This window comes from Colletotrichum aenigma, assembly GCF_013390185.1.
Source record: "Colletotrichum aenigma strain Cg56 chromosome Unknown KSG_Cg56_contig09, whole genome shotgun sequence".
NCBI classification, from domain to species: Eukaryota; Fungi; Ascomycota; class Sordariomycetes; order Glomerellales; family Glomerellaceae; genus Colletotrichum; species Colletotrichum aenigma.
The window spans coordinates 569608-595509 of NW_023500915.1; the positions used below are offsets into that span (position 1 = coordinate 569608).

The 25902-nt window shown below is 55.4% G+C and overlaps 7 protein-coding genes across 7 annotated transcripts; 2 read left to right on the forward strand and 5 right to left on the reverse strand.

The window, feature by feature from the left end:
- Positions 1-394: 394 nt before the first annotated feature.
- On the reverse strand, positions 395-1404 carry CGCA056_v012887 (uncharacterized protein; the record flags this gene model as incomplete). The annotated part of the gene is made up of 2 exons (XM_037328131.1): positions 395-1098; positions 1167-1404. The coding sequence occupies 2 exons, from the start codon at positions 1402-1404 to the stop codon at positions 395-397; spliced, it is 942 nt and encodes a 313-aa protein (XP_037173328.1).
- A 1357-nt stretch (positions 1405-2761) lies between these two features.
- On the reverse strand, positions 2762-3788 carry ptf1-0 (Pdp3-interacting factor 1; the record flags this gene model as incomplete). The annotated part of the gene is made up of 2 exons (XM_037328132.1): positions 2762-3633; positions 3692-3788. 2 exons carry the CDS (start codon positions 3786-3788, stop codon positions 2762-2764), a joined length of 969 nt encoding a protein of 322 aa, XP_037172870.1.
- Positions 3789-4048: 260 nt separating this feature from the next.
- Positions 4049-5017, reverse strand: CGCA056_v012889 (uncharacterized protein; the record flags this gene model as incomplete). The annotated part of the gene is made up of 2 exons (XM_037328133.1): positions 4049-4613; positions 4962-5017. 2 exons carry the CDS (start codon positions 5015-5017, stop codon positions 4049-4051), a joined length of 621 nt encoding a protein of 206 aa, XP_037172943.1.
- A 1552-nt stretch (positions 5018-6569) lies between these two features.
- Positions 6570-7612, reverse strand: CGCA056_v012890 (Coatomer subunit epsilon-1; the record flags this gene model as incomplete). Its single annotated transcript, XM_037328134.1, has 4 exons — positions 6570-6678; positions 6736-6974; positions 7023-7165; positions 7219-7612. The coding sequence occupies 4 exons, from the start codon at positions 7610-7612 to the stop codon at positions 6570-6572; spliced, it is 885 nt and encodes a 294-aa protein (XP_037173277.1).
- Positions 7613-8833: 1221 nt separating this feature from the next.
- Positions 8834-12088, forward strand: CGCA056_v012891 (uncharacterized protein; the record flags this gene model as incomplete). The annotated part of the gene is made up of 2 exons (XM_037328135.1): positions 8834-10315; positions 10394-12088. The coding sequence occupies 2 exons, from the start codon at positions 8834-8836 to the stop codon at positions 12086-12088; spliced, it is 3177 nt and encodes a 1058-aa protein (XP_037173452.1).
- A 1178-nt stretch (positions 12089-13266) lies between these two features.
- On the reverse strand, positions 13267-16357 carry BOI2 (the record flags this gene model as incomplete). Its single annotated transcript, XM_037328136.1, has 3 exons — positions 13267-15941; positions 15997-16140; positions 16312-16357. The coding sequence occupies 3 exons, from the start codon at positions 16355-16357 to the stop codon at positions 13267-13269; spliced, it is 2865 nt and encodes a 954-aa protein (XP_037173450.1).
- A 5316-nt stretch (positions 16358-21673) lies between these two features.
- Positions 21674-25570, forward strand: ZMIZ1 (Zinc finger MIZ domain-containing protein 1; the record flags this gene model as incomplete). Its single annotated transcript, XM_037328137.1, has 2 exons — positions 21674-22020; positions 22078-25570. 2 exons carry the CDS (start codon positions 21674-21676, stop codon positions 25568-25570), a joined length of 3840 nt encoding a protein of 1279 aa, XP_037173447.1.
- Positions 25571-25902: the final 332 nt, after the last annotated feature.

Below are 25902 nucleotides of genomic sequence, written 5' to 3' on the forward strand. Positions count from 1 at the left end.
ATTAAAAGGGGAAGGCCGAAAAAAAGTCTCAAATGTCAAAGAATTCAGTTGAACCCTTAAACTCCAACGATCAGATAATGAATTACCAGGGCGCTACGATTGCGCTGACCTGACCACTGGGCCATTTTGCTCTTCTCGCCGGTTGAGAGCAAAGAAGCAGGAGCATACTTGTGTAGGCTGCCACCTGGGGCTACCACAAGGCCCAACAACAGGAAAGAGACACCGGCAAGCGCAGCTCAAAAGTCCGTTGGCAAGCACCTACCCTCACAATATCGACCGTCAAAGTCACTTCAATGTTATAGATACTGACAACTGTCTAAAACTTTGTACAAGAAGCGTCTCCAAGATACGCATGAACAATCCTCAACTTTCACCACTTGGTTCTTATCCCCTCTTACATGGCCATCCTCTTCTTCATATCAACCCTTCTCTTGGCCATCTGCTTGACGCTCTCCGCATAATCGTTCGTGCCGTTGTTGGGGTCCGCATCGGTAGCCTTGTCCTTGCACTTGGAGCCCGCCTTAGCCTTGCCGTTCGGCCCGTCGACGGCCTGCCACTTCCTCTTCTCCGTCAGCGCGGTGACCATGGTCTGGGCCGCCTCCTCCAGCCAGCCGTTGATGAAGTCGCCGTGGAAGCAGTGGCTCGGCCCGCACGCGAGCTCCAGGGGCGGCGCGCCCTTCCAGCCGTCGGGGATGGCCTTCTTGGTGTCGTAGCGGATGCTGAAGCGCAGCTGCGGCATGCGCTTCATGCCGTCGGCACAGGTGCCCTTGTTCGAGTACGCGCTCTTAAGCGTGGTCGTGTCGACGCAGTCCGGGAACCAGAGGACCGACTGCAGCGAGGTGGAGCAGGTGCTCTGCGGGAAGTCCGAGTTCTTCTTGCCGCCGGCGTCGAAGTCCTGGTTCTGGCAGAGCCAGGCGACGTCGGAGCCTTCGATGAGGTCGTCCACGGTCTTGGCCTGGGCGTTGCCGGCGACGACATTGAAGTTGGGCGGGATCGCGACCTCGGCCGGGTCCTTGTCGAAGTTGTAGTAGGCCGTGAAAGCGACGGGCTCGATGGGGGTGCGCTTGTCGCCCTCGACGTGGTAGAGAGTCGGGATCCCTGTTTCTGGTGTAAGTGGCCAACTTTTCAAACTTGTTGAACATATTCCATGGGGATGGGACACTTACAGTAAACGGACAGGTCGTTGGGGTTCTGGGCAGTGGCGCAGCCCTGTTGGAGTTCCGCCGTGGTGCTCAGGTTGACGTTCACGGCATCGCTACCGAAGAAGCTGTGCATGTGGCTCTTGTACTGGCCCGGGATAACGATGGGATCGATGTTCTTGCGCATGAAGAAGTCGACCTTTGTGTTCGTAAAGGCGCTCGCCAGGCCGGCGGTGGCCAGAAGTATGGACGATGAGTGGTACATCTTTGACTTTGGTAAGTTGTAACGAGCGACGGGTCTTGTTCAAGCAACGAAGGTGAAGACCGCAAAGAAGAAGAAGTAGAAAAGAGCTACTACGTTCCTCTCCAGCGGACGTAGGTTGCTAAATTTGAATGGGATGGTGAAAGAAAGTTAACGACGAAACAGGCATGGCAGGATGAACGATACGTGTGGCTTTAAATGTGAGTCTATCTGACTTTGACATCTCGTAGGAGGTTGATGATCTGTACATACCTGTCTTGACAGGTGGGTTAGTTAGGGCGTTCCCAGCAGGGCGCTTCCCCAATGGAGAAGGGAAGGCATTCAGGTGGTCTTGGCGTTGTTTGAAGCATATCGTTGTTAACCGCTGTCGTTCCCCACGTTTTAATGTACACCAGATGCCCCTCTGTCGCCTATAGATTTGACAGAGCCCCCCTTGCGGCTGAGAACACCGGCAGCAGCTGCCTACTTCACATAAGCGTAAAGGCCGAGGTGGACAACAGAGGGCACAGTGCCCATGCAAGTCGACCGCATTGGGAAACCTATTCGGGGATATTGGATCTTGGGATTTCGGAGTGGCTCCCGATTAGATCTCTGCCCAGATCCCAAAAGGTTTCACTACAACCCCGTCCCTGGTCCTGATCCTGCGTTTTTGTATTGGTTCCCCTGAAACCTGGGACTCTGCATTGCCATCCAACAGAACTGCGGTTTTTTTTTCGTTTTTGAAGAGACGTCAGAGACGGGACGAACTCATCGACACCTTGTTCGGTGTGGAGCGGTACGATGATCATTCCCACATTTTTCCCACCCAAGATTGTTGGCGGCCGTTTGCTGTCAACTGCGAGCTGAAACAAAGGGGCAGCGTGGGAGCCCGTACGGGCAGCGTACCCGGGTCGCGATCTAATCTGTGTGAGGTAAATCGATTCTTGGCTGGCAGAATACGAACCCGAGGCCGGCGCCTAGGTGGATGAGCGGCAAAGACTTTTCTCCTTCCGCGGATGCCATTGACAGAATTGGGGGCCGACCGTCTGTAATGGGGTTCACTGGAAAATGGCAAAGTGTAAAGACATGAGTAGAAATCATGCAATCCAAGGGCTGGGTAAAACTTAGATATTTCATACACCTGCTAGTCACAATTCACAACTGGATGCTGGTATTGAGGTAAGGTGTAACAGTAAGCAATTTTTCTTTCCTCTAACCTAGATCTGTTTAACCGTCTTCTGGTGTAGTATCTTCTGATTTAATGTCCAACCTGTCCCAACCAAGCGCCAGCCCAACCGAATCCCATCAAATCGCTCGCTATGCATTCCCTCGTATACATGGACACCTATAAAATTCCCAAAGCCGAAAGAAGACTGCCATTCTAGGCCAAGACGGGAGCGACCATGGTCTTCTCGATGCTGGGGGACATGACGCTGAAGACGTTGGGCCACAGGAACATCTTCTCCTCCGCAGGCGACATGGCGACCATGCGAGGGATGGCAGACTTGCTGGACATGCGGCGCCACATGTTGGCACGGGGGTTGAAGGCCGCGGGCATACCCTTGCCGCCGGTCTTCTTCTCGTCCTCCTCTCTGATTCGCTCAATCTCCTTCTGGATGTCGGCGAAGGTATCAAAGGGGATGTAGGAGATGTCGTTCTCGACGCAGTACTCCTCCAATCTCAGACCCCTGCGGGCGAAAAGGACGTCGGCCTGGCGCGCGGCGGGCAAGTCCGAGACGCCGTCGCCGATGAAGACGATGAGGGGGATGCTGCCGTCTTCACACTCCATCTCAGCCTCCTTGCGGGCAACCCCCATGGAGAGAGCCTTGTCATGACCGAGCTCGTTGTCGTGAAGCCAGATTGGCTTCCAAGCGGTTCCATCCTCAGTGATCTCGGCCTCGTTGGCGACGATATCGATGTGAGCAGACTCCTCCTCGCCGAGGAAAGTGTCGAGAACCCTTCTCAGGATGGGCTTGAGTCCGGCGGAGATGACGTTGAAGGGGATCGAGTTGCTGATGCAGAACTTGTGGAACTCTTGGAAGGCAGGATCGATCTCGAGGGTCTTCTCCATCACTTCGAAGCCGTCGTCGAAGGGGACGTTGAGGGAACCCCACATCTCCTCGGAGACATCGCGGAACGACCGTTCGCCGGTCTTGATCTGCTCGTCGAGAACCTCGCGCTGCTTGGAACCGCAGCCATGGTTGTCGAAGAGGATGTGGCCAGTGTCCTGCATGAAGATGGTTCCATCGAAGTCTAGATCACTGTTAGCGGCGTGGCGAAGACCCACGTCGGGGTTGTCGATCGTTCGTACCTGAGAAACAGATGATCTTGCGCTTCTTGTTCTCAGCAAGAGGAAGACCGCCGTTGGCAACGACCATGGCTTCGGGGGGAGTGAGTGCGATAGGCATGTTGGCGGTGGTGTATATCTGTGTATGACAGGTTTGATGCGTGTAGGTCGGCAGTGATTTTTCGTCTTCAGGCTTTACAGTCTCGTGTTTTCAGAGAAGTCGAATGCTAACGAATAAAGTTGTCACGAACAGGTTTCAACGGGATGGTGTCCGACTTTATAGAAGTCAATGCCCACACGATGTCGCCGAACTCTCGACCGACCCGCGAGCGGTAGCGGCGATAAAGCGCGCACAGCCCATCCATCCTCCACGATCACGGGCTAAGAGTAGATTCCACCATCGTGTTCCCCCGCGGACACGGTGGGCACGTCACGGCGCGCCATGCTGCATGAGGACAACGAGCATGGGCGGCCTGGCGAAGAGAAAGCCAGGCCAGAAGCCGCTTCCGGGATGCTAAAGAGAAATGGCACGCCGTCGCGGACGGCGGCGCAACGGGCGTACCGCAGACTGGGCATGCTACTACGATGACGGCGTCTTACAGGGCCCGTAGCATCTGGCTTTCTTTTTGATTTTTCCAAACCATGCCCAATCGGGGGCTCTAGCGCGGCGATGGCTGACTGGGATGACTGGAAGACTCTGGTCTTTTGTCGGTGGATGAACGGGAGCGCAGCCACGCTCCCACCATCACGGGAAGCGGCCGGCAGTGTTCCTGACAAATCGGCCGGGTTGATGAAGTGGCAGACTGCCACTCGGACGAGAGCCTCCAGCCTTCTCAGCCTCTCTTTCCACTCGCCGAGTTTTGCAGAGCCGCTGCTGATCGGCATGCCGTTCCCTCCAATGTCGCGCCCGGGAACAGGAATGGACGTGTTCTCGACCAACTCCTGTTTTCCTACAGATAAGCATCAGAGACAAGCGAAAAGACAAAACTGTTTCCGATCCGGTACGCAGCTACTCGCTGGTGCAGAATTTCGATACTTCGGACAGCGGCCCCTCCGTCTCTCTCTACAGGGGATCGGGAGGCGAGGTGATACATCCGTCCGAAAGTCGAGCGAACAGAACATTCCAGCCCCGGCGAACAGCCAAGCCCCGGCCGCATCCAAACTGCGCTGAACCATCGACATGGGGCTGACGACACAATGTTGCCGAAGGCGGTAGGTATTCCCACCCCCTGCTTAAGTTGGCTGAGTGAGCGAGAAGCAAGAGGGAGTATTGGATTACAAAAGTCAAACGAACATTGATGCCGGTAGCAATGTGCATGTAGTGTAGCCATCGGGAGCCTGGTCGTCCATGACGCGCACAACAGTCAAGGCACTAACACTTTGAAAATTTACCCATGATTTCCCACATCGGAAAGGCGCTTTGAACATGTGCCTTTTGGTTGGACAGCGGGGAATTGCAGAAATCAAAGACTCGAAGCTATGATGTCATTCTGTCCTTGGTGGGGCTTTTTCACGCCTACCTTTACCTGCATCGTGCTGCAGTTCGCCTGTACTCAACCTCCTCCACGAAGCAGAACACTAGCTAGGTTACTCCGCTGTCTCTGCAGGCTGGACTGCGTTGTCAGCATCTTCGTTCTGCACTCCAGCCTGTCTAGACACAGTCCGTGGAGTCCTGCATATGCATTGTGAAAGGGGCTTGAGGCCCAGATCGAAACAAGCGAGGTCGGGGATGCTGGGGCGGCAGGGAGAACTTCTGTCGAATCGTCGAATCCTAGACTCCGTCCCATTTGCAGTGGGCCGCGCTTCCAATTCACCCGGCCTACCTACGGCTCTACAGAGAGCCCGTCTCGAAAATGCAACTGCAACTGCAACTCCATGCGCAGCACCCTCCAACTGTTAGATTCCGTGCCGCCATGGCGGTGAGGCACAACATGCCTGTCGTGTCGTGGTGCCTTGGCCACCTCCGCTCACCATCGTGAGGGGTCCTTATCGTTACCTTCACCTGCGTCCACTCCTCATTTGGCTTCATGTTCAGTCTTGGTTATCAATGGCAACTTGCACTGGGCGATGACGACAGAGGCTGCTTGAACCTTTTAGAAATTAGCATGTGCGCTCGATAGGGTCCCGAGAATTATCCAATCTCCTCACGATGTGACGGAGCATCATCATTCATCGCTGGCTTGCGTGTACAATGCCCTTGGCATCGAGAAGAGACACTGGGCACTGAGCATCTTCGGACGTCTCTCCACAGCACTAACAACCAGCCAGTCAGACGGAATATCGTATTGTGCGATGCAAAAAGATAGTGGCGAATTCAAAGTTCCCTTTGTCGCCCTAGCTCGCACCCACCGGAAATTCCACTCCGCGGAGGAAAACATTAGACCACAAAGCCCCGTCTGAGAGTACTGCAGGTAAGACCTAGCCAACCACTCTCACAACTCTTGACGGTTGCCAGAAGCCTAAGCCCTGCTTGCCCTGACTCAGGAGGAAGAGGCCATGCAGAGAGCGCTTGGTACTAGTGAGGAAATGGAAGGCCATGATGTCAATCATCCTCCTACAAGACGCCGGGCCGTCACTTCGGGCGGCTTCGGTAGACCCGACCTTCACAAGCCGGCCGCGCTACCATGCCCGGGGCCAGACCATGCACTCTCCGGGGCCAACAGTTGTCTAGACCAGAACGACAAACATCGGCCCCTTCGAGGCCTGCCGATCGCTGGCGGGTCGCGCGCCTCTAGCCGAGAGCGAATTTTGGAATACCGAGTAGAACGGGATGGGTATCTTCAAGCGGAAAGTAGTAATTCGGGTGGTCTCGTTGCGCTTTTCCGAGCCGATGTATCCATTTGAGTTCCTCTAAACCGTACGCCTAACATTATGCCTCATCAGCAGTACATCAAACCACAGCCTATGCTGACACCTTGGCGCTGTACTTGGTTGCCGCCTTGTCGAACAACGCGCTCTTTTCCTCCAAATCCACAAGGAACTGGTGCTGGGGATCCGCTGCCTTGAGCTTCCTGTGTTCAAGTGGTTAGCAACTCGGCCTCATAGCCTCGGACAGGGGCGGCACTTACTCCGTGAACTCCTTGGGATCTTTGCCAGAGATCACTGTCAACACAAGCAGGTTGGCAATGGCCTCGGCGTAGTTGGGGTTCTTCGAGACAGCCTGGTCCAGGGCAGACTGTGCCTCCTCTGCACGTCCGAGGTGCAGCTCAGCAACAGCCTGGGACACCAGCGTCGCGATCGAAGATGTTGCTGGCGCCTGCGCAAGCTCCTCGAACACGTAGAAAGCCTGTTGGTACTTGTCTCCGCCCTATCACATTTTAGCACAGTATCTCCGTTTGAGGTATGGATATCGTACCTGTCGCAGACCAACCCACGACTCAGCCAGGTTAACCAGCAAGCTATCCTGGGCCCATCTCCTGGCGGCGGTGACCTCCTTCAGGGCGAGGTCGTTTCGGTTCTGCTGGAGGTGGATCTGGACAATCAAAGCAACGGCGTCAACTGCATAACATAGGTTAGCTGGAGTCAACCTAAGCCACGCATTCATAACTTACGGCTGCCCTGGTGCTGCGACAACAGCGCAAGAGCCTCCTCTGACTTTCCTGCCGCCTGCAAGACGGTACCTCCAACAATCTGGACTGTGACATTCTCTCCCTCGGACGCGGCGAGCTTCTCGATCGTCTTCACTGCAGACTCCGCCTTTCCCAACGCACTCTCGGCCAGAGCACCAATTGCAACCAGCTCGGGCTCCTTCTCTCCCTGGACGTCGGCGATGACATCTTCGGCTTGGCCCAGAGCAACGCGGGCGCGGAGGACTAGGACTCGGGCAGGAAGCTCATTCTCGGGAGAAAGGGCGGAGGTGTCGTAATCGATGACCTCTTGGTATTGACCCTGATGGAAGTGGTTGTGAATGTTGATCAATTCGCCTTCGGCAGAGTAGGGGTCCATGTTGGCGGTTGTGTTGAGGTCGGATGCTCGTCGTTGATGTCGGACGCCAAATGCTAGACAGCTGCGACGTGTTCCCCTTGGCTACTCACTGATGTGGGGGACTCTCGAGCAACGTGGAACCCTGAGAAGGCACGGAGGATGCCGCTGCCGGGATGGTGGGTCTTTGGTATGGTCCGTGCACCGCATTGCTGAGCTTAGGAAAGAGCGATGCCAACAACACCATTGATTCAAACACCACCACGACCCACGATCTTTCTGCAGCCTTTCAGCATGACACTCCCGTTCATGACATTTCCCGGAACTCAACGCTGGAATCTCATCCAGTGCCCCTAAATTAAGCACCAGATTGCGATTCGTGATGCTTGCGCTCTCATTACCATTTGATGCTCCTCCTATCTCGGGCTTGCAATGTCACTCGGTCAAGTGGCCTAATGTTGAAGACCATGAATATTTGTTGCTCATATCAAATCTGTCGGTTTTTTTTTTTTTCGTTTTTTTTCTTCATGAAAACCCACGGCGCAATTAACAACATTTGGTGCTTGTGGTTTGGGCCATTATGAACGGAGTTCTCACCACCTGGTAGAAGGATGCTCGAAGGCTGGGTTTATAACCCCTACTGGTTAGTCCAAGTTGAATAGCTCATTGCAACTTGCAAAAACCCATTTGAAAAGCTCTTTGGCTTGATCTTCAGTTGCCCACATAACCAGGATTTCTATCAGGTTTGCCTTGCTGAGATCATCGCATCCCTCCCTAGCCTCCCTCCTCTTGGTTCTCATAGATAGATCCAGTAGTTGCCAATCATGAGCCCCCTTAGTATCCGTCTGCTGAGTGGTCTAGTGCAGAGATCTTTCAAAGTTGAAAGGTGCATGGGAAGGTGCTCCTTCTTGCGCCTACTCCTTCTGGCTTTCACATTTTCTCACGCCCACCTTAGAGAAACCACAACAACAAAAGCCACTCTCGATTTGCACAAACCCATCTCTCCCAAGGGTTGTGAAAATCCCCTCACGCCCCTTGCTTTGCCGCGAATTTCTCTCTTCTCCCCCTCCTCATCATTGCTATTACAGTTACCAAGCGTGCTACTATTTTTGCAGCGTCACTCACACAGTCTCTCGTTGCTGTGAGTATCCTCCCTGAACTCATCTTGTTATCTCACTAACGCAGCTCATCTCAGTTACTCATTCCATAAGCGCGTCTAGCACCCGCATACTTATCACCGTGGCGATGAACTGGATGACTCCCCACGAAGCGTCCCTGCAGAAGCTTCCGGCTGAAGCTGATGCTGAAGCGGAGACCAGCGTCCTCGATAGGAAGCGCCCAATTCCTCGATTTCCTGATAGCTTTTCTGCCAACCTGGGCCGCAAAGTTTCCTCGCCCTCCTCTCCCCAGGAAATCTCTGCATCTGCAACTCATCGCACCCTTCCCTCTCCTCTCCCAGAGAGCCAGAGTGTCATCAATCGCAAGCGAGACGTTGTCGCTGGCATAGCACCTCCGCTTCCTACAACTCCTCTGCCCACCTCACGCAATCGACAAGTTTCTGCTGCCTCCTCAGTCAAGGCCATGGTAGCGAAGTTTGAGGGCGGTGGCTGCGACGACGCTCCTGACAAATTCGACACAATGGCAGATTCGATGAACGACGCGCCATCCTCGCCCATCGACAGCATCAAGACAAAGGCATCTGTCGATGATTCAATCAATACGGTCAGCTCTACGCTTGCTCCTAGCTCAACCTCTCGCGCAGGCGTTCCCAAGACCCAGACCATCGAAGAGGGTGAATTGGAGCTGCTCAAGATGCAGGAGTTCTACAAAACCGAGCCTCTCCCTCGTTGCTTGGATAACTATGTCCCTCCTAAGCGAAGCAAGGAGAAGGTGAAGGTTCTTCCTACTGAACAGGATGAAGGTGCTTCAATGCTGAAGGCGGCTAAGCTCGAGCTGCATAACACGCTCGCCAAGTCTCACGAGGCCTACGAGGAGCGCCACCCATCCGCCAAGGAGGAACGTCTGCAGCGTGAGGCAGCTGAGGCATTCAAGAAGCGAGAGCCGTCCAAGAACAATGTCTCGAGCAGCACACCATCTGAGGCTAGCACCAAGTCCTCTCGTCGCGCCAAAAAGAAGGCTCTGCAGAAGGCCCAGAAGAAGGCAGAGAAGGTGGCAAAGCGCGAGGGCATCGATCCCATCGACCCGAAGCCTTCGTCTTCGACTACCACGCAGCCTCCCCAAAAAGAATGGACGCTGCGAGGCCAGTATCCCGAGACGTTCGCCAAGATCGACTATTGGCGGTCTCTACCTGATCCCGATGCGCCGCAGTCATCTTCTGCTACCCAGACACCCGGCCTGGTCAATCAGTCTATCTCTAGCAAGGATCGGGCCCCTCGCTACGGCGCAGTTTCTCACGCGACTTCTCACGACGATAGCCTCGCCAGCTCTTCCTCGTCCTCCGCCACCTTGGTCCCTTCGCAGAACCAGTCGATCTCGGTCACGCCTGCTGACAGTCACTCGTCCGACAGTGATAGCACCGACTACGATCAGGACAACACCTCCCATACTATCAATGAGTCCGATGAAGCAGCCATTCCGTCTTCCCAGGGTGCCAATAAGCCGATGAGCCAGCTCTTCACTCAGAAGGTCGGCGCCGTGGTGAACAAAGACAGCGAAGCCGGCAACGGTGGAGAGGCATTCCCGTTCATCCAGAGAAACCCGGAGGAAGTTGCTGCGTTCTAGGGCGGCGTGCGCAACTACCTCCACATCTCAGATGACGAGCTCTCTGACGGTGAATCTGCGAAGGTCACAAAGGCCGTCGCGAAGCAGAAGGAGAAGAGAGACGCTGATCGCCGCGCTCATGAAGCCGTCAACGCTGCTCATGCCGCGGGCCGCATTGTTCATCTCGAGAATACCAAGTCAATCCGCGACCAGATCTCGACTAATGTGAAGAAGTCCGACATCAAGCCCGGCTTTGGCAAGAAGGCTCAGCCTGTTCCTGCTTTCGACGAAATGGCTTACAGTGCCGACTCCATTGCCTGCCACACCTTGAAGCCGGCTCCCCTTCGGATTCCGTCGCGCACGAAGCAGCCTTCCGTCGAGGGCTCCGAGAAGAAGGAAAGGGACACTCCTCGTACGCCGGCTCCTCAGCTCCCCGGCGAGCTCAAGGTGAACAAGGGCAAGCATCGCGTGGAAAATGTGCTTTCTGAGGCTCCTGGAATTGATGTTAGCGAGACTGGTATTCAGAACAACCGCAACCAAAGTGCGTCTTCCGCCCGTCAGAAGACTGGCTCCATCAACTTCAGCCGGCCCCAGAACAAGAATACCCAGAACCAGAAGCAGTCTGACGCTCCTTCCAACAAGTCGTCTTCTCCCGCCGGTGGTAAGAAGAACAAAGCTTCTGCTCGCGACAAGCGCGGGAAGAAGTCGGCCTCTAGCGCTTCAGAGAAGGAGACTCAGCCCGGCGGCGGCGGTTATCAGGGACCTTCCAGAGATGAGCTCAATAGCTTCTTTGGCACGAAGAACCAGCCTGGCCCGGTTGATGCCTGGCTCAAGGAGGCTGCATATCGTCAGAAGCGCAAGGAGGTTGAGGTCGCTGTCGCGGCCGCCAAGGCTGCGCAAGCTGCGCAGGCTTCGCAGGCTTCTCAACCCGCTCAAGTATCCCGGCCTACTGCTCAAACTTCTCATGCCGCTCAGAACTCAGACCGCCAGAGCTTTACTGCTGGCGACTACCAGGACCTGATCCAGGATGACTACAATGACCTGATCCGAGAGTCCCCTGAGAAGAAGCAGGCTACTCACACGCAGGGAGGCTCCTCTCGCGTCGTCTCTCAGACCGTTGACTTCAACGGCCAGTACCCCCAGACTCAGCAGCTCGCCGGAGCTCGTCACCATGGTGGTGGACCAGCGCTCCCGCCCACCCCAGCTTCTGCCTACCGGCCCCGCGTTGCCGCCGCCAAGACGACGGACGAGATGATGGGCGAACTTGACGATTTCTTCGCCGAGGAGAACGATCACCTATACCAGAAGCCCGGCCGCGCCTCGACTTCCACCGCTGGCTCTTCTAAGCAGCAAGAGCCCTGGGACGATCCTGCCTACAACGAGGAGGCTCTGCAGTACGGCTACGCCTACATTCAGAACAACCACACCCCTCTGCCCGAAAACTTCGAGCCCGTCCCTCTGACCCGTGAGCAGCGCCGCCAGGTTCTGGCCGCCAACAGCATCGCCGAGGCCGACTACCCCGCCCCTCCCGCCGGCTACCCTACTCCGGCTGGCCCTGCCGATGGCGAGAACACGCCTCCCTGCCCGACCCGCCCCCCTCCTTCCGTCCCTGCTCCTGGCACCGGCACTGGCGGAGGTACTGGCCAAGGACGCCAGAGAGGCAGCGGTGAGCAGGTCCAGAGCCTCCGTCGCGCCCCTCGTCGCTTCCAGCGTGCCGCGACTGCCCCTACCTCCGCTCCCAAGAGCCCTGCTCCCGGCTACGACGACGACTGGTTCTAAATCACTCGACGATACTCTTTGTCTTCTCGCTCATCTTGCTCTTTTGCAGTCTTAACAACAGGCACACAGATATTGGCTCTCATGCACCGTTTTGGCCGATTGGAATGGCAATCTTATACGACGACAAGGATTGCGAGTCTACTTGGTATGGAAGTCTTCGAGTAATTGCACCTGGAATGGATCAGGGATGGAAAGGAAACGATAGGAAGGAAGGCCTTGGACTTTTTCTCTTGCATTTGTTGTTGGGTTACCAAAATAACTGGTCTTTTGTGGATTGACCTTTCGTTTGGGCAGGCATTTTTTTGATATGCTTGCGCTTGTAACGCGAGGACGGCTACGGAAAAGCAATAGGTAGTTCGGTAAAGGAAAAGGCAGCAACAGCTCTATACTCTACTCTACAATGCGGTGTTGTGGTTTAGCGACATGGTGATCCGTCTTCGCCTCTGAGCGGTTTGTGAGCCATCAGTGAGTGCGGCAAGACCGTACAGCACCCACATAAGTCGCACCCGGAAGATAAACATGGACATCAATAGGGCATATCTGTCATCCGTGAGCTGATTTGCACAGTGTACCATACACCTCGCGGGCTCAGAGTTCAGTTGTGGCTGGTCTAGCCACGAAGGTCCCCAGCACCAATCTTGCAGCGCACACAATCAATCACTTTTTCAGACAGCCAAGGCTTAGGAAATTGGTTGATTATCATCCACTATTCATGGCATGCGTACCCGCCGTCTTGGGGTATAGGAGGCTCCTTTTGCCGACTCCAGTCGTCGGCTTTTTTGCCTCAGGGCACATCAAGACTCCTCTTCCAAAACTTCCAAAAAGCCCCCTCCATCCCTACCTACTCCTGCGTATGTACAGCCCCATCCTGTGCTGCCACTCGAGCCCGCCACCTCTGATGGGGTCTGAACTCAGTGACTGGAAGGCAAGGGAAAGCTAAAAACAAAGGGAATAGCCTGTGTGTGTGAAAAATTATCCGCTTGTATGTCCAGTGTCCACGGCCCTCGTTGCTGGATCTCTCTCGACTCTCTTCAAGCAGTCCCAAATACGCCGCCCCTATGCGGATTCGTGTCCCTCATACATGACAAAGGTATATATAGAAAGTTGCATGGTACAAGAAACGAAGGAAAAGGGAACCCAATTAAGCGCTGTGAACGACCTCACCACAATCAACATCCTCAAGCACTTTGTGGTGGTGCTCCAGCCACGCCGTTATTCTCCTGGTCAAAGGCCAACTTCCTTGCACTTGCCGGCTCAACCTTGAAGGTCGGCTTCTCCAGACCTGAAACTCCACTATCAGTCTCACCAAATGTGATGCCCAGGACGTCTGGATTCTTCTTCGCCTCCAGTCGCTTCCTCTCCTCTTCCGCATCGTTGAGATTCATCAGTGCGGGCGGACGGTGGCGCTGTTGCTGAGCCTTGGCCAAGGAAATCGTCTTCTGTTGATACGTCGTTGTTATCGCCTGGGTATCATCTCGGTCGATCGTGGCCTTCATGAGGGCAGCCATCCACAGCCTGCCTTGCTTGAGGTTGGGGACAGCAAAGTAGTGGACGGTTGGCTTAGTGAAGTTGACAGCACGGGAGAGGCCTGCGCGCGGTGGGACAAGCTTGAAGATGAACATGGCGTCGTCGCCCTTCTCCACTGAGGAATCGTTGTGTGCCGCAGCGCCAGCACCAGTGAGTGTGGCATGGAGTCCAGTCAGTCGCTCGTTGTCAGCCGGGAGTACACGGTGGAAGGAGATGTCGATGAGGCCCTTCTCCTGGTCATCGTTCTCTGAGTAGTAGTAGGCCAGGCGACGTCCCTTGAGGACGAACAGTCTGGGTTTCCAGGTCGTCATGAGGTTAGAACTCTTCTTGCGCATCCAGCCACTGTAATCTGCTTCTTTCACAGCCTCTGCAGGGCTGACCTTTTGCAGACCACGTTGGTAGGCACTGGTCTCCTTCTTGCCCTTCTTCCTGCTGCCCTTGCTTGCGATGGTGGTCGCGGTGCTCGGGCTCTTCGCAGCATCCGGAGAATCCAGCTCGAAGCTTGGCCCAGCTGAAGGAGTACTCGATCCGGTTCTAGCGGGCGAGTGCATAGGCGAGTCCGCCTTCAGAGGAGAGTCGACAGAGGATGTGATGACAGGGGAAGGGGAGGACATTTTGTTGCGGTCTCCAGAAACCGAATCGGAGATGGCACGGAGCCCAGTGACCTTCACGGAAGGCTTGACGACGGCAGACAACCATTCCGCATGAATGCCTTGGCGTGCTGCTGGAGACATTGGCGCTGGCGATTCGCGGGTCTTCGAGGTGGCGCCGTCGAGCTTGGTGACGCTAGGGGCTCCTGTGTCCTTAACCGGAGGTGCAGGACGGGCTGATTGAGTGGTGCTGGTCGAGGCAGTCCTCCTGTGGCTGTTGGACTGCAAACCGTAATACTTCTGGGCGGCTGGCGAAGCGACGGAGTCGCGGGTTGAGTCGATGCTGCCGAATCTAGAGTGTCTCGAGATGGCAGTTGCGCTGCGGACTCGTTGCTCGTCGGCGTAGCTGTGTTTCCTGGCGTGGCTGGCCGTGCTGTCACGCTTCTTAAGTACGTTTCGGCGTCGGCCGTCAACATCAGTGCCGCTGAAGTATCCGCGATCGGTGTCGAGATTAGAATCCGGGGCATGGAGACCAGACTGCTGCATAACGTCTTGGAAACCAGTGGAGGAAAGCGGTCTCTGGGAAGCACTGCCGAGGGTCCAGTTCCTGTCGAATGAAGGCTGCTTCTTATGGGCCCCATCTGCTGCCTGAGGAAACGTCCCGCTCGTGGCTAACTTGGGTGTTACGGCATTGCCCATTGTCGTTCCTGTCAAACGGAAGTCGGTCGATGATGAGTGTCGGCGGGAGTGATGCAAATCCCTGACGGAGGCAGCCGAAGGTCGTTTCATGTGCGAAGGCCGCGTAGGGCTATCAGCAATGGGTGATACCGGTGATACCAGAGAGGTGTCCAACTTGGGCGTTTGGGAGAAGGACAACCGTTTGCTACTCAGTGACATGGACCTGTCGTCAACCGGTGTCATCCTGGGCATGGAGTTCGTCAGGGTATCCGCCCGACTCCGCGAACGCTTGGCATCTTCCGAACCGATCTCGCTACCGTAAGTCTGCGTCGTGCGTCTAGTGGCGACCCCGATATTGTTGCACTCGTCTTGAAGACTCTTAATCTTCTGCCACGTCTTGAGTCTCCTTCCGACAGAACCCAGCTCGAAGGCCTTGATGAACAGGGAGCTCTGGTCCATGCCCAAAAGGACTTCGCCGGAGATCTCCTGGTCTCGGAACACCTCGCAATGCGACTTCTCGACACCGACTGTGAATAGGTATTCGGCGACCTCGTCAGCCGACCAAGCCTCAACTTCCGACCGGCTGTGCATGCCCTCCTCCTCCTCGTCGGTCTCCTCACCATGGATGTATGATAAACGGTGGTCGATAGTGGCACTGTATTCGCTTCCAGAATCAGTTGGAGGGGCGCGCATTCCACCGTTACTGGGCTTGGAGCGTAGATCGGTGATGTGCTCCTCGATGACATTAAGCGTCTCGTTCAAAACATGGTCTTGGTTCGTATTCAAACGGCCGAGGGAGGCTGACGGCGGATGGGCCACAGGTGGCGCACTCTCACTCGGAGGGACATCCTGCTTGATGCTGTTCAAGGGAAGGGTGACTGGAGCGATCGATTCGGCAGGGGACACGGGAGCCGGCGGAGGGGTGGGCGTGTCAGCCTGGTTATCAATCGGGGATGCAACGGATGGGTGCTTGGGTTCGTTTGCTCCTTCAGGGAGCGTAGCCAGCGGCTTCGAGAAATTATTCGTAGGAGACGTCTTCGGGGCTGGTCTGGTGTAGACTAGGAAGGGCAAATCAGTTGCGCGTCGTTGGCGGCGGGGGCCAGTCGAGCCTACCTTCGGGAAACAGGCCGCTGTTGCCGTTCACCAAATGCTTGCCAAGAAACCATCCATCGCCAAATTCATCGTCTCTCTCAATGAGTTCGACTCGGTCGCCCTTGGCCAAGCTCAATTCGTCGGAGCTACGAGCAATGAAGTCGTCTGCGACAAGAACACATCAGCTCAGAGAACGCGGGTCAGGGGGGTGAGTTGTGCTGAAGGCGGGGAGAAGATGAAGCTGCATGACGCGAATGCAGCGGCGGGCGGGACGAGGGCGGCAGGTGGGCTCAGGAGGAGCAAGTCAGTATGGGCGGATAGAGAGGACGGACGTACGTATGACGAGAAGGATATCGCCAACTTCAGGCCTTGGAGCAGCCATGTTGCCGACGATGCCAGGCGCCGCGACAGATGCGGGTGGCGTTTGCTGAAGAGAATGGTTTGTGACGGGATCAATACATAGGAGACGAAGTGCTGGCTGGGCAGCCTGGCCTGGGCTCGAGATGACTTGGGTGCGACGACCGGGGGGCGGAGAAATGCTGGCGAAGGCGAAAAAAAGCGGCAGAAGCCAGGGATTGTCAGTTGTTCGGCAGCTGGGACCAGGTATGGTAAGTGTGCGCAGTAGTGACCGCGCAAGAGCGGATAAGGTGAGGAGTCGATGAGGGTCTGGTGAGATTGATGGCGACCAGGGTGGTAGGGAGGAAAGGGAAGGAGGGAGACAGAGAGGTGTGTAAGGAGAGGAATTCGATGCCGCGACGATGGGCCCCCAAAAGGTGTGCGTGTGTATTGTTGTTGTTATTTTCTGGGATGCTGATGAGGGGGGGGGGGATAATTTCACTGTCTTCACTTTTTTCCCCCTTCCTTCAGTCGCTGGTGCCCTTGTGTTTTTTTCTTCGTTCCCTTCCTTCCTTGGCTCGGCGCTCTTTCCCTTTCGCTCGTGTGAGTGAGGTTGAAGAAGCCGAAAGGTGGGCTGACAGATTGGACACGCAGCCGGCAAGAAAGTGGCGACGAATGCAAATAGAATCGGGTCGTCGGTCGGCAAGGCACGCTGTAAGATCAAGTCCCGGTCTTGACGGCAGACGAGACCAGACCAGACCAGACGGGGAGGTAGAAGAAGTTGGAGGTTGGAGTTGCTCAAGACGGGCGCTGTGAGATGTGATTGGGGGACACTGGATTTGGCGTGGAGTGACGCTATTGGATCATTGCAACGCAAGTGTAAGGCGCATAGACGGTGCTGGGGACGTGGTGGAGGACAGACGAAGGGTGACGGTCCACGTCTGGGTCCAGGAGCCGCTGTCCCGTCCTTTTTTCTTCTTCTCTTGTCGTCCAGTTGCTGCTGTTGATGCTGCTGGGCTGGTGCTGCACGCTGCCTGCAACCTGCACAAGTGTCCTGCAGATTCTGCTGTTGGCTGAGAGGTGCACCGAGGCCGTCCCGTTGACTGGGGGTACCGCCGCACCTTAGTGTCTTCTGTCCAGGGGTTCCTCAGGCTCAGGGCCACCTCGTAATTAGGTGGTCACAATCCCGTTCTCCGAGGCGGATGTCTTGGACAATGTCTTGGATGTCGGATTGGCTGTCGTGGAGCTGCGTGTGTGGTTTGGACTTTGGGAGTCCCCGTGTCTTGCGCCTGGCGAACGAGCTGCCAGACAGAAGTCTAATTGCAGCTGTCGGCCGAATGGACAGCGACTGCGAGTGCAAGATCTCAATGCACTGAATCACAGGAGCAGATGAAGGTCTGCAGGTACCGTACCAGGCGTTGGCCAGGCTGTTGGTCTAAGTGTACCTAGGTAAGAAGGTCGAAGTCCTGTGCTTCAATGCGGTGTCGTGGCCTTGGAAACCAGAGACAACCTGAAATGTCTTGGTATTGGGCCCCAGAAGGAAGGAATGGAAGGACCCCCAAAGAAGGAAGGGGTCGTTGTCGGTGGTGGCCCGTGTAACAAAAGCTGACGATGCTATGCGATGCGATGCAATGTGCGCGAGGCACGGCGGGGGAGAACGGAGGACGACGACGGGGACGGGTGCGTCTGTGGACTGGCCCTGTAGGTAACCTGCCTGGCTGGCTAGACGTACGGATACCGAGCGGTCAGACCGGGCTCAGAGCTGCGCAGAGGAACTGGTGCCGCACGCCGAGCGGACTTGTAGGTCGTCAGGGAGATAATCTGCTGCACGTTATGCGGACCTAGAGGTTTGCGACCTGGAGTGGATGAGATCCCGGAGGGGGGAGACGTGTAGGTGCTATTCTTCTTATTTATTCAGGAGGCGAGGTCGAGGCAAGGAGATGCCACTAATTAGCCAGTTTGAGGCTGTAAAGGGGACGAGAACGCGAGGATAAAGAACAGCCTTTGGTTGAGGATGTGGCTGCCAGAGGCGCCTCAAGCTAAAGTCAACGGGCGCCGGGTGGGGGAGGATGGGTAGACAGTGAGCTACCGGTAGTTGCCCTGGGTAAGATACAGGTACAGCAGAGGCAATTGGCAGACGAGAGAGGTCCTACTTGGGTCACTAAAGCAATTCGGTCTTGTCCGTTTCTCGTGTTATCCCGGCTGGGCAGTCCCTTAAAACCCGTGATAATATGATGGGAAGAGGTGAGATGGAGTGTGCAATGAATGTGTCTGGATGTTGTTCTTGCCGTCCGGAACTGCTGGGGAATCACAAATAGAGTTCGTTGCTGCAAGCCGCAGATGGCGAATGACTTTGCAGATTTGCAGACGGCAGGCAGGTCTTCACCACGGCCTGGCACTATTCCGACTCCTCTGGGTTTTGTTTCGTCCTTCATTTGTTTCCCTGTCCATGATGAACCCGCGTCGTCGTCCGTCCGCCAACTTCAATACCCGTGAACCACTTCATTTCGACGCTCTCGGTGATTACGTCTCCTGCGTTTCTGCCGTTGCTGGGACACGCATGTCCCGGCCCATCCCTTGCGTAAGGTAGATGACCGAACGCATACTGGTGTTCATGTCCGCCCACGATCCCCCGCCTTGCTCCGAGCCATCGGCGTCCTCGAGCCGTCACCGGTTTCGCCATGGCCAAAGACAAGACCGAACACGCACCACAAGACCCAGGTCTACCAGGACTTTCCTCGCGGGTGCACTGCGAAGGATTGCATCTCCCGCGGGCTGGTTCCCCGGCTCCGCAAGGGTGACCTAGAGCACGAAAGCCGGGCCCTCTGCCAGATGAACCAATCATTCCGCCCAAGCACATCGGTTGACACCTCGTCTGCATGGTGATGCTGGCCTCGTCGCTGCATTTCATCTACTTATTTTTTCTGTCATGAGCGCGTCCCGCCGTAATCACGGCAGACCCGCGAAATTGACAAGCCAGGGCACGCTGGAAGGTGTTCAAACTCACGTGTTGACCAGTCTTCAAGTTCCACAAGCCGGCGGCCGAGCAAAGCCTCCAGTCCACAAGCTGTCTGATAATGCAGCCACATCACGTACTCACTCGGAAAAGGTAAAGGTTAGGTACGGGGATGGGGTGGCTGGCTTACCTAATGAGCAGCTTGAATAGAGATTCGACTCTACTCTTGACGTTTGGAGCCCAGATGCATCCAAACCCCAGGTCAAGCAACCAAGCAAGCACCTCAATCGGGGCTAGTAAAAGGGGACCATCGGGGGCGTTTCCCCAACTGGCCAGCTTTCACCGTGATCCGTATGAGATAATAAGGGCCCTAGGATCCGCGGACCCCAACAACAACCAGCCTTCGAGATGGGTATGCGAAAGTGCAAAAATGGCGTGCACTACCTGATGGACCTATAATAGAGTTGTATGGTACTAATGATAGACACGCGAACGCCGAACTGGTGGTGTGCGGTGTCAAGCTAAAGGTGCGGCATCAATAGAAACAAACACCTTGACAAGTCGAGGGCCAGCGAAACAAAGGACACACAAAGAAACGTTCTTGTCGCCACCTGACACTTGCACCGTCTTTATCCCTCACCAATGTATGACTGCACATTGTCAATGATGAACCAAGCCTCGAGAGCTGGGATGTGGACGCAAGGGGGGTAAGAAGTGATTGGGGGCCATACCTTGAGAGAGAAAACAGCTCGAAAATCGTATTGTGTTGCGGGAATCTGGGGCGCAGAGGGAACATTATATTGTGCTCGATATGCTTCCAGCTGCAAGCCATGATTCAAGGTGCGAGAATCCCGTCGAATTCTGGCTGTCTGTACATGCGTACATACAGAAAGTCAATCACATCATAGGTGCTGATTACAACGATGGAAGGAGGTAATGAAGCGGCTGCGTTTGTGACTGGTGGTTCGACGTTATCATGACTCCATATTTACATGTCCATTGAGACGTCCTAAGCATGATGCTTTCTTTTTCCCTACCTAGTCTTGTCCGCAATCACGAAAGTGTCTCGTCGCGCTTCGTCAGAACCCCCAAAATTGGCCTATTGCGTGCAACATGCTAACGGTCTGCAGCAGGTGGGAACATGTGGTCGCCCGAAGGCCAAGTTGCTGAACACCACAGCAAACAGCCATACTGCAACCTTCCATCACCAGCTCTGCCTCCCTCCCTCGGAGTTGGGGAAGCTTGCCGTATATCCGAATGCATACAGAGGCTGGTGCAGGTCACAGTGGGAAAGCTAGATAAACTACTTTTGCATTTTCCCGATGAGATTGACTTTGAATTCGAATGCGGCAGCGCAGGTCAGTGACAGAAATTCGTGATCCCATGTTGAAAAGGGACAGCGCTATGCCCCAATCAGAGCCCGACCCGTCCTGCCCGCGTGCGGCTAGTGCGCAATAGGACTAGAGGACCTCCACCACCTGCCAAGGTCCCCCAGTCGCGGGCAGCATTAGCCTACCACCTCAGCAAACACCATCTCACCTTCCATCCCACCCTAAATCTTACGCTGTTTGACTGTGGCTTTCTCAGCGCCGTGTGAAAGATGGGCTCTCATCGTTTGGGTGCACCGTGCACGTCCGGATACCCTTCGGCCACCACCACCACCACCGCTTCACATTTGGACAGTAAGGCACGGCTGTCTGACATTACCTTACCCGCGTTCAGAATACCTGCCGACGACCATCTCTCCTCACCGACGACCGTCATCCGACGCCGCATCGCCCTAACACCTGCCATCAACCCCGAGTGCACGTTTTGTCTAGATCGACGGTTGAGTGATTTGCGAATACCCTTGGCGCCTCAAACTTCACGATCACCAGGGGGCAGGCGACACGGCCAGTCGTAGCCTCCTGGAAACCCTCAGAACGCGACAAATCCGAGCTCCAGATCGCGAAACCCATCAAACAACCCGTTCGAGAAGCACCTTTCCGAGACGTACACCCACCCGTTGCTCCTGCCCTCTTGGCAAATACTCCCACGGTCTGCAGAGGTATCCAACGCTGGACGAAAAAAAAGGGACGGAAAAGGCAGTCGCTCTGGACCGATTTTTGTCACATTGCGACCCGTGACGGCAACGACGCCAGCCTCGCCTTCCCCCGAATCCATACCTAGGGACTGGCTCTGCTCCTCGCTACTTCCAGACAACATCTGAGGAAACCCGCGTCACTATTGCCTCTCGAAAGACTCAAGTTTCTTCGACGCATCGGGACCTAGTCCTCATGGTGGGCATTCAACCCCCCCTCATCTCATTGCAGCTGTTGACCAAGACCCTCCAGTCTCGTCGAAGGTTCTCGTCCGACCCCGCTGCGTCGTCGCCGCAAACCTCCTGAACGAGCCAACACCTGGGACATGACGCCGCAAGGTGGCCAGCAAGATTCGGTCGGCGGTTTTATGTCAGGCGCGCGCGTCGCTGCCTCGAACTCGACCCTCAACGCCTGGATGGGCCGTCGACAAAAATCGTGGATGACTTCACAAACAACAACGGGCGCTTCACCGTCAACCTCGACCTACCAGCATGAGAAGTCCGGTCGCTTGGGAAGACCACCCTCTCGGTCCCAGCATCCTCCACCACAAGATACCACGAACCCGACCCCCTCGACTCACGACGACGTCTCGCCGCAAACCGCTAGACCCCCTAATACCACACAACCCGATCCTGAGTTCTTGCCTACCTCCGAGCTCGGCAAACAGACACTGTACGCTACCACCCCTCTGTCTACAGTCGATTTTCTTTTCTGACTGTTCATTTGCAGTGATAGTACGGCCGCTCTCCCCTCTCCAGCCCCGACTGATCAACCTAGTCCGCCGACTCCAGTGTCGAACCAGCTTCAGCAGCAGACTCGAGATCAGGACCGTCAAAGCCCCGGTTTTGTTCTTAGGCCAAGCAACATCGCGGCTGGCGTTGCCGAATTCTTTGCGCAACAAGCTGCTGCCAATCGTCCCCCGGAGATCCTAGGCGGAGGAGGAGCGCCCTCTGGACAAGAGGCGTCGAATACGGACGACTATTCAGGATCGATGTTCGCACTCAATGAGAGTGATGTCAGAGATGTCGAGGTTGCTCTTAGCGGTGCTTCACCATCGCTGCAAAACCGATCTGCAACCCAAATACCCGCTCTCCAGAGCCCTGGAATGCAAGAAAGAAGGCCAAGCGCGGCATCAATGCCAGAACCGCAACCTTCGAATCCCGCCGTGCAGAATAGTTCCCCGGCTTCAAGTGTTATTCAACAACCAGTTCCACAGCAAGTTGTTTCTCAGCATGCTGTCTCTCAGCAAGCCGCCCCTCCGCTTCCGCCCGCAGCGCAGAACATCAACCAAGCTGGAATCGCAAACTGTTTACGCCCTGATGTGATGTCTCTTCAGCTCGAGAAGATTGTCCAAACATGTGTTGGCCAAGCGAATTCAACTCCTGATAACACAACAGGGCCTAGACTCAAGCTCCTCAAAGACGCTATTGAAGTGGGCGATTACTTCTACATTGCGTTGCATCAGCTTCTTTGTTCTTGGTCTTTCAGCAGGGAATGGGTAATTCACACTCTTCAGATAGACCCCCCAGTGGCAGATGGCGGCATGAAGGTTGTGCAGAACACTCTCAGAAGAAACGACAACATGGCAAAGGAATTTGTCTTCTTGTTCGCCAACTTCCCTGGGTCACCCAGGTCAGGCTTGTGGAATCTGCCCTTCTATCGACAGCACATCGACAACGTTGGTGTGTTTCTCCGCTGTCTCCACAGCCAGTGGAATCGGGTCTTGATCCCGACTATGAAACCTGACGACGGCAGAGGCTATCCTGTTCTCGCGACTGAGCTGCACTATCAACTGAGGCTTCGGTCTCCTGTGCTCGAGCCTGTGATCTTCACCGTCACACGGAGGCACATGGGTATTGCGGATGGTCCTGTTGCAGACAAGATGCAACAGCTGTTCCAAACGGACCTGAAGACCGACTATTCTAGGATGTCAGAGTCGGATCAGAGCAACCTGAGAGACACGTTGATCAAGCGCTACAAACAACTTGTGCGCGAGTACCGGCAGTCTCAATCTTCTCCCCAAGCACCATCCTTCATGTCTTCAGCACAGTCGATGCCAGCACTAACGGCGCCGACCCCGATGCCTTCTAATGTGGCAATGACGCCGGCCATGGTCAGACAACAGCAGATGATGAACAACGCAAGACGTCTTTCAGCTGGTTATCCCGGCACCCAGCTCGCTGCCCCAAATCTGAATGCTCCTGAAGGGTTCGATATGTACCCATCCCCTGCAGCCCCGGGTAACTTCTCTCCTATTCCGCCGCAATACACCCTTCACAACCAAGGTCGAGTGGCCCAGGTTCGTGGATTGCAGATGCCCATGCCACAAAACATTGCGCGAGCGCCATCAACAGGGTCTCAGCTCAGCCAGCCCCTGACTCCGGCAGGCTCTCCTCTTCATGCCAATACGCAATTGCCGAACACGGGGAGGGTAGTGCAGACCCGAGGACAGACGTCGCCAGTTCTGCAAGCACCTCCTAGCGGGCTTTCTGTGTCGATGCCGACCGTGTCTTCTCCCACGCAGATGACATCTGGTCCCCATAGCCCAGCAGTGAACACACATTCTGGGTTCTTACCTCCCAATGGCTATCAAGGGCCGCGGGTGCCATATCAACAAACGATGCAACAGCAGATGCAAGCACAACAGTTGCAAGCCCAGCAGATGCAAGCACAGCAGATGCAAGCCCAACAGCTGCAAGCACAGCAGATGCGGCAGGCGAATCGTTTCAACTATCAAGTCCCCAGCCAAGTCATGGGGTCAGCATCGCCACCGAACATGGCCATGCCTCAGTTTCATCAGATACCACAGCCATGGCCCCCTCAAGGTGCTACCCAACAACTTTCAACAAGGCCGCTTCAGGGTGCTACTCATCAAATAACACCAAGGCAGGTACACAGTGAATCTACAGGTCTGCCGAGTCCAATACCTTCAAGTATTCGGGGGAGGGCACCAGCGCCGCGGCCCAAAGGCGCCATCTTTCGACCGCCTCATCAACATGTTCCTCTGGATCAGATACCGCATACTCCGCACGAACCGAAGGCTTTGGCCAATTCTCTACACCAGGTCGACGTCCGAAGCCCTAGACGAGTGCCACGAGAACTCCCCATGAAAGATGACCCGATGCCCCCGCAAAGACACTATCAATCTGTCAAAAGTCTAGCATTGGGCCCCGTGGCAACAACCCCTCGCTGGGAGTTGCACAAATTCGATTTTATGGTTCCAGATGGTGTCTTTGACAGGCTCTGCACAGATCGTTTCCCGATCGGCCAGCAGATTCCTGTTTCGCAATACTTCAACGGCTCTCTTCGATATCGTCTCCGTCTCTGCGCCATACGTCTGAAGCCAGGCCAGGAAACAGTACCAGAGGCCGCTTGGGCCGTGGCCCCCACGTATTGGCCCGATCACATCTCCGTCGTGGTCAACAAAAAGGTCATGAAGATTCGTCGCAAGCAGCACAACGGCCAAGACCAGCCTGTGGAATTGACAAGACATCTTTGTAGAGGGAGCAACGCTATATCTGTCAGCATAGCCCCCCAAGCTTGTGCGCGGAAGGCGGCAGACACGACCTACTTTATGGCTGTCGAAATCGTCGAAACCCTCAACCACCAGGGCATCTTCAATATGGTGACGCTTAGAGGCGTCATACCTGTTGACTCAACCAGAAAGCTCATTCAGAACCGTCTGAAGCCTCCACAGAACGACGGGGATGATGAGCTGGCTGTTGTGGGCAGCGACCTCAGTATTGATTTAGCCGATCCATTCAGCTCTACCATATATGAGATTCCAGTGCGCGGCGCCGCATGCACGCATTTGGAGTGCTTCGATTTGGGGAATTGGCTGAACAGCAGGCCGTCTAAGCCCATGTGCACATCCCACGGTAACAGCTGCAACCGGCCCTGTGGCGGTGGTGAACTTGGCCCCGAGCCATCGCTGGTGGACAGATGGAAGTGCCCTGTTTGCGACGGGGATGCTCGGCCTTACAGCTTGATGATGGATAGTTTCATGGCGGAGGTGCGGAAAAAGCTAGAGGCTGACGGGAAGCTCCATACGAAAACGATATTTGTGGCAGCGGATGGGACGTGGAGGCCAAAAGTGGAAGAGGCCGGAGATGACGAGGACGACGATGCAGAGGGTGTTCCTGGAAGGCCGCCAGCAAAGCGCGCGAGGACTGGGCCGTCGCCCGCTGAGGCACCGGCGATTGAGATCATTGAGCTGGATTGAGGATATGCATAAGTTTGAGGCCATTTTGGCGTGGGATTGCTAGCGGCATACGGGACACGGCGTTTATGAATCCCATCCTCAGACGAGGCACTCGGGATGGAGTTTGCTTTTTGCTATGGCATCGGGGGTGCCGAAATGATACCACCTACAACATCTGGGCATTGTGGGAATACGCAGAGGTGATTGAGCCTCGATGAGGATTGAAAGATTCATGTTACTAGTTTTGGCGCCCTGTGCACCGGGATGGTCGTTCCAGAGGGACACAGACGATGTTCCTTCGGGACAGAAGCGGAGGGGACATGGGCAGTTATCACAGCGACAGTAGGAATAGA